General features: G+C 32.1%; 1 protein-coding gene across 1 annotated transcript in view; it reads right to left on the minus strand.

Annotated features, from left to right (window-relative positions):
• Positions 1–9226: 9226 nt before the first annotated feature.
• Positions 9227–10140, minus strand: part of LOC111370796 (phosphatidylcholine:diacylglycerol cholinephosphotransferase 1-like) — a 25896-nt gene continuing 24982 nt past the window's right edge. Inside the window, exon 3 of the mRNA XM_022992666.1 lies at positions 9227–9878. Within this exon, the coding sequence (XP_022848434.1) occupies positions 9522–9878 (357 nt within the window). The 3' untranslated portion in view covers positions 9227–9521. The remainder of the gene's footprint in view (positions 9879–10140) is intronic.

Consider the following 10140-nt stretch of genomic DNA (forward strand, 5'->3'; position numbering starts at 1 on the left):
AGAGAAATTTCAATTTGGTTATTAAACTTAATTTGTTCAAAGTCAAGTTGTTTCAAATTTCACTAATTTGTCATATTTTATCATCTGTTGTTCTATAAATTGATGGAATTGCTTTTGATTACTCAAATTAACTATATTATACATTATGTTAAAATTGATATTTTAAAAATATATATTAATAATAAAATGAGAGAATATTATAAGTGAGTGTTAAGAAAGTAAATAAAGAGCATAAAATAAAGAATTTATTGAAACGCATAAGGAAAATTAATCTTTAAATTTTAATTGCTCGTTATGATGATGAGATATTGCTTATTTCTCTCTATAAATAAAGATTATTTTGAAAATGCTCCAAGTAGATTACTTTTTCTTTCAATGTAGTAAGATGAGAAATGGAAATTGAAAATTTGCATAATTGGATCTCAACTACTGAGAAACCACAATATTGTCTCCAATCCTATATTTTTAAGAATTTAGTTCTCTTTTTGTTAACACATCAAACTTTTGACTTCAATGACATTCCATAATCCAAGATTATTCATAGAGTTCTCCTTTAAATATTATCAGTTAAAGCCATCAATATACAAAACTACAAATTTAATGTCATTTGGACAAACATTTTTGTATTGAAACAGTATGAATTTTACTCCATAGTTTCTTTGTTTGCATATCAAAATACAAAGACTATGTGATCTTCTACAAATTTTCAAGTACGATGACATCTACAAACTGATGTTCGCAAGAAGAAAGAAAAACTACATACAAACATGGTACAACAAGCTACACATTGATCTTGATACTACACAAACATGATAACTACTCGACTATGTGGGCTCTGAAAGCATCCAACTTCTATTCACATGGGTCATATTTGTGAGAGAAATAAGCCCGATAAGCAAACCTTGTTCGTCAGTCATCCATAGTTGATGCACGTGGCTGTCAATAACCTTGTTGACCACCTCCCTAAGGGTGTGAAAAGGCCCAAACACGATATTAAACACATGATACAATAGATCAATATCACAACACAAAGTAAAAACTTGTAGAAATTAAATCGAACATAGAGATTTTTCGGTCGAAAACCCAAAAGTTCGATGACCCTTTAACATCTAATTCCTATTGAGCATCCATTAAAATGGATATAGTTCGATTGCACTATAGAGCTTTAGAATTGACAGAAAAACTCACAACAATATTCAAATATAGTTTTCAGAGACTTATCTCTATCACAAAATCAACGGATCTACTAATAATCACACAGGAAACCCCAGATCTCTTATCGGAAAATACAACACAAGGACCCTGTTGATCTTCTTATTTTCACTCAAGAAAGTATAAGTACAAAGGCTAGAAAACATCTAAACAAATCTCAATTGAGATGTTCAAGAGAAAGAATCATAATTATCCTAGCCAATGAGAGTTAAACTCTATAGGACTTTCTCTCACTCAACAACAATGAAAAATTTCATCTGTATGTAAAAATGAACCGGAATCCATGATTATAACCATACCAATAGATGAATTCAATCTAACGATCATGGCTTGAACATATGTCAACATCCGATTAAGCCTTCCCAGTTACAAAAACGTGTTTTGATAATACGTTTTTGCTTTTGAAAATTAGGGACATTAACCGGGGTTTGAATCTCAACATTCTCCACCTTGCTATCTTAATTTTTAGGTCGTAGTTCAGTCAAGAGCATATCACATTTTGATATTTCATTTGGTCCAAGCACCTGTAATAATCACAAGGTGTCAATAGATAATATCTTCAAACAATTCTGAAACTCTTTGTTCTCATATCAGAAGGATTAAATTGAGTAGCAACTTTGTCAATTTTCAAAATTCCTTTTGAAATTATGTCTCTTATGAAATGATATTTAATGTCTGTGTTTAGTTCTATCATAAAACTTGGGGTTTTTACTCCGATGTATAGCACTTTGATTATTAGAGCACAAAATTACATTCTCATCAACAAAGCCTAGTTCTTTTAATAGTCCACTTATCCGGATTCCCTTTTTAGAGGCATAAAAAAGCAACAATATATTCTGCTTCAGTTGAAGACATTGCTACAATCTTTTGAAGTTGTGATTTCAAACTGATTACAGTACCACATAAGATAAAGAAGCAAAATTTGAATCAGTAAAGCCCTTTAAAGTTACCTCTTCTTTATTCATTTAGAACACAACACCATAGATTGATGTACCTTTCAGATATCTTAAGAGCCATTTTAAAGCATTCCAGAGTTCTTCCCCAGGGTTACTCATAAATCTACTAAGTATGCTAATACTAAAAGTAAGATCAAGTCTAGTACATATCATCAAATACATGATAGATCCAATCATATTAGCATAAGGGATTTTTGACATTCTATCAGATTCCTCATTAGTTTTAGGGCAGAAATTAGAATAAAGCTTAAAAGGATTTGTAAGTGGCAAGGTTATGGATTTGCAATCAAAAATATTAAATTTGTTCAAATTTTTATCCACAGTCATGTTGATTAAAAAATAACATGTCTTTTTGGTTGTTTCTAAAAATCTACATTCCAAGGACCTTTTTAGCAGCCCCAAGATCCTTTATATCAAAATCAAATTTAACTTTCTGCTTGATGTACTCCATTTTAGATTTATCACACTTGGCAAATAGCATATCATCCACATAAAGTACTAAGTATAGAGAATTTTTACCTCCATTACCTTTATAGTGAAGGCATGTATTATAATTGCTTCATTGAAAACCAAGTTTTAAGAAGAAAGTGCCAAATCTTATGTACCATTGCCTTAGAGCTTGTTTTAAACAATACAAATATTTCTTTAGGAGACACACAACACTTTCAAAGTCTTCTTTTATGAAACCAATAGTCTATCTCATATAGTATTTTTCATCTAAATCGCCATAAAGGAATGCATGTTTGACATCCAACTAATCAAGTTTTCACTTAAATTTAGCAACAAGTGCAAAAATGCATCTAATAGTGGTATACTTAAAATTAAGGAGAAAAAATCATTATAGTCTACACCCTCTTTTCATGTAAAATCATTTACTACAAGTCTAGCTTTATATCTCACACATTTATTTCTCCTTTCTCCTTCTTTTATTTTGTAAATCAATTTACAGTCAATCAATTTACGATTCTTTGGCCTTTCAACCAAGTTCCCAGTATTATTTTTAAGGAGTGAGGACATTTCATAATTCATAGCAACTATCCAATTGTTAGCATCTTTGCTATTGAAGAAATCATTATAGGAGTTCAGCTCATTTTCAAGTTGTTCTTGGAATGTAAATAATGAAACAAAATCTCACAATCAAATCTAGCAGATAATCTCATCTACCTTCTCTCCATATCTCTTGTTAATTGATATTCATTTAAAGGAAGAGTTGCAAGATTAGTTTAATCATTAAAATTAGTAGCTTGATTATTTTCAGTTTCAGTTGTGATGATATTTTCATTATGATCATTTTCAGTTACAATAGGAACATAAGTATCTTTCTCACTATGAGGAATCTCCACCTCAATCTGAACATCCTTTTTGGTCAAGTTATTTTCTTTTCCTTCTAAGCATGGCATAAGAGACTCATTGAAAAAAAAGGAAAAAAAAAAAAAAAAAGAAGATAACATCTTTTCTAATAATTGCCTTATAAGATTTTTCATTTTTAACCCATAATCTATAGCCTTTTACAATTTCACCATAATCCAAGAAAACACATTTAAGTGATCTAGGTTCTAATTTTCTTCTATTTTGGTGAGCATATGCAGTACAACCAAATATTTTTAGGTGTTAATAATCAACAGGATTTTTAAACCGCACAGTTTCAAGAATATCGAAGTTCAAACCACTAGTGGGAGTTCTATTCAAAGTCTACAACAGTTTTACAGCTTTATCCCAAAATAATTTAGGTAAGCTTGAGCTTGAAAACGTGCATCTTACCTTTATTAATAAGGCTTTATTCATTCTATAAGCTCAATAAGTCACATTCTTTATAGAAATTATTGAATTTATAATTTCAAAATTCTAAAGTATTATCAATTCTCAAAACCTTTATTTTATTGTCAATATGGTTTTCAATTTGTGTTTTCCAATCCCTGAAGATAGAAAAAGTTTTATCTTTTAACTTTAACAAAAAAATCCAGATTTTCCTTGAGTAATCATCAATGATTAAAAGATAATATTAAAAGCCAAATAGGGTGCACACAAAAATAGGACCCCACAAATCAGCAAGTATTAAAGTATTTGTTTGGATTTATGGATTCCATGTAAGAAGAGAAGTTTACAGAGACGGATTTAAGGGGGGGCTGGGCTGGGCTGTAGCCCCCCCTCAGGCCCAAGAGTTTTTTTTAAGGTATTTTTTTATTTTTTTTGGGTAAAAAACCAATTTTTTATGTGTAAAAATTTTTTTCCCACGTAGTAGCCTGGTTTGAAATTTTATAGCCCAATCTTGGATTCAATCCTGGATCCGTCCCTGGAAGCTTAGCTTGTTTTCCTATCATATATTGTTCACAAGAACCAATATCACCAAAATTTTGATTTCCAAACACTTCTTTATTTTGTAAAGCTTTTATACTTTTCTTGCTAATATGGTTTAAGTCTTTCATGTCATAATTTTGCAGAGGTAAAATTTTCAGTTAAAGCAGCTGCGGTCAAGCTAAGTAAAAGTTCTGCTTTAAGAAGATAAAGACCATGTATCTTGGGGGTACTAATGATTAAGTCATTGGCCCTAAGAATTTTTATGTCCTTGACCCAGTTTAATGTCAAACTTCATATCATTTAACATTCCTAGATGCACCAGATTCCTTTCTAAGTTGGAATATACTTAGTTCCTTTCAAAAATAAGATACTACCATTTTTAAGTAATAGTTTTATGGTTCCTACTCCACTTACTTTGCAGGTCATATTATTACGCAGTATAACTTGCTCACCAATTGCCTTTGCAAATTCAAGAAAACTATTCTTATTTGGGTATATGTAGAAAGAACACCTTGAGTCAAGGATCCACTTATCACTTAGCTTCTTTTCAACATTAACAAGGACTAACCCATCTTCAGCCTTGTCTTTATTGTAGACTAAGGTAGCATTCCCATCATCAACTTTCTTTTCTTTTGATTCATTTTTCTTTTCATAACCATCTTTAATAAAATTACCTTGATTCCCATAGTTGAAACATTTCGTACCCTTAGCCATGTTTTTGGATTTACATTTATCACTCCATTTGTTTTAATTTTCATTAAAGGTCTTAGAGTAATAATTAGGTTTACCAAAACCCTTTCCTCTCATCAATAGAGTATCACCATTGTGATTCTCCTCAGTCTCAGATTTAATTTCTCGTGCTTTATTTCTTGGGCATTTATAATAAAATCGGTAGCAAGTTCAGCCCTCCCATATTATAACGCAACCTTGATGTCTCTATATTTTATCACTAATGGAGTTCAACACTAATATTTTCCATTTTTCCAATAGCATTAATCTTATTGAGCCATGGTCTTCCCAAGATGGCATTGTAGGTCATCGAAGCATGAACGACTTGGAAAGATGTGATCTTTGTCACCATTTTTTTATCAGAACCCAAGGTTAGAGGAAACTTGACGACCCCTTTGGGATGATGACACTACCACAAAATCCTCGATGGTTAGATGGAATTTCTTATCGAGGACTCAAATATGTTGCCTTTTTATCCTTGGCCCTTTCATAGGTCGAGCCAATTTTCTTCGAAATCAATGTTTTATACATGTTAATGTATTTTTTACCTTGGGTTAGGAACTTAATCGCTTACTTTTGTAGATTTTTTGATAAGGACATTTTGAATGTCTCACTCCTTATGGCATATGTGAGGGCAGAAACAGCTGCTATAATAGGTAGGTTGGGTAATTGGAGCCTTTCTTTGTCCTTGGTGAAGTTGCATGGGAGAAGCTATCATTTTCTAGATATGTTTACTATTTGCGAAGAAGGCAAAGAACTTAATGGCTAAATCTAGAAATGAGACTATGGATTTGGGCTCTAAGGTCGAGAACCAATCCTTGGCAGCATTAGTCCAAGTTTGTGAAAAAGTCTTACAGATCACTTGGTCCAGTGTAACTTACAAATTCATGACGTCAGTATACACATTGAGATGGTTGATCGGGTTGGTTGTCCCATCACACTCTTCTATACGAGGGTACTTGAATCTATCCGTAATGGGTATGATAATGTCTCGAGAATCAATGGAGTAAAACCTATTCATCCCTTAGTATTCTGAGTAGGCCATCCATAATCCTTTCTTAATGATCTTAGCAAGTTTACTATATTCCATGGTTAATGATCTCGAGGGCTAGGCCACATAAGGTACATCTGAGGCCCTGGTTCAATCGACATTGGGAACAAGGCATGGAGCCCAAGCTGGATCATTGGCCATAAAACACTCTTGGTGCGCTGGTGTAGGTGATGGATGTGAATTTCTTTGAATTAGCAGTCGAGTTAGCATGACAACCTATTGACGGAGCTCTTCAAAGGCTCTAGCGGTAATAACTGTTGGCTGGGGATCTATTATTTTAGATGATTTTTCCTGAAGAACAGGGAAATCTTCAGGATGATGAGGGTTTGGAACGGATGAGCTTGCTGTAGGAAGATCTGAATGTATGTTAACCACGGCTTTTGGTATTGTTTCCCACAACGGCACCAATGAGGCTACCAAAAATCATACCTATTAATTTTCGAACTTAACTAAGAACGAGCACGAACAAGATTTTTTGGTACTTGAAACAAAGGCGTTGAGATGTGTCATTATTGCTCTTCCAATGCTTAAGTTAGAGAGAGAATTATGATTGAGATTATAGACTGGTAATTATGAAAAAGCATACCTGAATATTGAATTAAATGTCTATATTTATAGAGGTAGGTAGTTATACTCCTAGTAGCACTAAATCAGTTAGATATCTTTATCTCAAAGAGTCTTACTTGAGAGGGATGTTGGACTTGTACTATAATTGCAAGCCAATTATAACTTGATGGTAACATATTTAAGATAGAGTCTTGCTAAGCACAGCAGACTTGGATTGAGGTATTTAAATAGGGCTAAGATCCTATGGACTTAGGAATCTTCTAGGTTAAGTGAAATGGTCTTTGGTTTGATCGAACGAAAGGCTCGAGGACATCATGTCTTTGCGTAGTTCACATAACCCGAGGATGCTAATCATAAAACATCGTAATCATGCAATATCTAATGCTCGGGCATATGTTGTACTTGAGGACCATGTCATATCCTGAACTTGGTGGCTAGGGAATGGAATTATGAAAAAGGTCATTTCGAATCCTTGGGATTGGAAAGGACAGGACCTACGACCATTGACCCTATCATGGAATATTCAAACCTTTTTTTTTTTTCTTTTTTTTTTTGCTTTAAACTAGTTACGTTTTCTCAAAAAAGTTCACAAAACTAATCAAAATTAATGAATGAAGAATAATTTATAATGTAATGTGATGTAGGATTTAAGATTCAAAACTATTAATTGCTTGTTTGGTACAGATTTTAAGCTAATTAAAATCAATTTTTTTTATCGTTATTTCACTATTCCAGTCATCTACTATAACGTCAAATTTGATATTTCAATGGTTAAGAAGTAATACACTTATATTTTTTTAGTGCAATTTTCACATCATCATATCAAGAAAATGCTACGAAATAATAATAATATTATTATTTTGGTTAATAAATCTATTATCCATTGTTTAATTACTAGATTCACGGGTAGCTTTTTCAACAAGACAACCATCAAATTTTAGCATTAATTGTGCATTAAATGCATACAAAAAGGTAATTACAAGGGTAAATTGGAGTTTTTGCACAAAAAATGACATTAAATTTTGAAAAAGTGACAAGTTTTTGGTCTATTTTCATATTAGTGAAATCTTCCAAAAATCTTTTCAAAATTAGTTGTTAACTTTGACTTTCATAAAAATTTAGATTTAAATTCCGATCAAATAGGGGGCTAATGTTATTACTTCGTGCAGTTCTATGGCATATAATGTTCCATGAGGACACAAGAAAGGGTGGCATGTTCATGGTCAAAATGATGGCACTATAAGTTGAGAATAAGCTTCATCATAATTGTATAGCATAGGTGAAGCTCTATTTAATAAAACTCCTTAAAATTTCACATAGGCAAAATTGAATTTTTAGATCGATGCCTCACAATTGAACCAAAACACTTGAGGATGATTGAATTATTAAAGAGCCAAAAGTAACATAAGGCACCAACGAGCCGTTTGATTGCAAGAATGGAATTTGAGTGGAAAGAAAATAAATTTCAGAGAATTGAATTGTCTAGAACTTGTTTTACTGTGAATTGTCAATTAAATGTGTTTAATTTGTATAATTTTTTACCCAGAAAATTTTGAAATTTTGGATCTTTTGATTTTGTTTTCTATGAAAATTATCAATTAAAGAGATCGAATTTGTTTCAACTGCCAAGAAAAAAGCTGGAAAAACAAAAACAACAAAAACCACAAGACCTAGGGAAAACATTTCCTCGAAAAGGTGGAAAAATGTGGAAAATGGGGTGTGCCAAGAAAACCAATTGCCAAGTAAATTTGGCCTGTCAAACATGTAAAAAGGTGAAAATGGAATTTAATTTTCTACTTCCATGAAAAATTTGTTGTATCAAACGGGCCTAAATGTAAACGGCTATCTCCTCCAAGAGAAGAGCACAAACATTTTGTTGACCAGATAGCAGTATAAGAGATGCTCCATGTGGCGAAAGAAATTATAAGAACATGTGAGAAAAATAATTTAGTACCTTTTTGGATCCGTTAAAAACAAACTGATTTATTTTTCATACTCATTTTGAGCCATATATTCACAAAATAAAATATTATGCACAACATTTTTTAACTTTTTAACCACACATTATCCAAAAAATTACTATTTAAAATATTATTTTTACGACAATAATGACCATCAAACAAGGGGTTAAGAAAATCTCGTGAAAGTGGAAAAAAAAAAATAAAAACTTTATATATATTTTTCATTTATTTTGTCCCTTAGCAACGTCAGTTAATTGATATACTACTAAAACTTTGCTCCATCTTTGTTAGAAGGTACGTGGAGCTCAAAAATCAAATCTCAATATTATATAGTCCATTGCTAAAACGTTAGAAAATACGAAAATACAGTTAGTTTGATTTCTTTTCACTAGTATACGAATCCAAATGAATTTTTAACCATCATTTAAAAAATAAAATGAACAAATCTTATAAGATTCTTAAAAAATTCTTCAATTTCTTCCGGAATTCACGTTTGTACGTGTATGTAGCACATGTGAATGCTAAGATACCCACCATTACATTATTGAAAGAAAGATTTTATTGACATGATTTACATTATTGAAAGAAAGATAATCGTTTCAAAAGTTCGGTAGGAAGAAAAAACCCAAGTAATCCAAACTAGGATATCAACTTTAATCACGGATAGGAGAAATTGGCCTTAACTTTTAAATTTTCCAAGCAACACTAGAATCTTCACTAGATAAAGACCAAATTTCTGGTTCTTTCCTAACCCAACAACTCACCATTTCGTTCTTTCTGAGAGTTGTAGAAAGAACCATGGGTGGTGGCACTAGTGACTAACGACGCTTCTCTTTTCTTGCTATCTTCATACTTTCCGGCCAGAGAATCAAATAGTATTCCTGCACCAATGCCAACAGCCAGGTCGATTGTGTAATGACCTCGCGTACTCAACAATCTTATCACTTGTAAAACATTTAGAATGTCAAATGTATAAGACAATTCCCATCTTTTCATTCGTTTCATATCCAGAGATGCAATAATCGATGCAGCCACATGCCCCGAATAAAACAAGAAAAATGAAACATTTCCAATCGGAAAATCCGCACCCGAACCCAAGAATCCCTGTCAAGAAACAAGCAAAACAAACAAAAATTTCGTTTCAGCTTTCACCACGTTGTAGCTGTTATGAACAATTAGATCTTTCAATCCTATTCCATTTTCTCATTTCTTTTTGTTTCTTCAAACCTATTTAATGTGACGTATCTGCAGATAAAACTATAATATAATTAGCAGTAATTATCTAAGCATGGGAAGGTGTAACAGTGGCCATAAAAATATTTTTATTATCATTAATTATTGGAATTTTGCTATTTATGAACAACCC

The sequence above is a fragment of the Olea europaea genome, chromosome 21 (assembly GCF_002742605.1).
Source record: "Olea europaea var. sylvestris chromosome 21, O_europaea_v1, whole genome shotgun sequence".
Classification (NCBI taxonomy): domain Eukaryota; kingdom Viridiplantae; phylum Streptophyta; class Magnoliopsida; order Lamiales; family Oleaceae; genus Olea; species Olea europaea.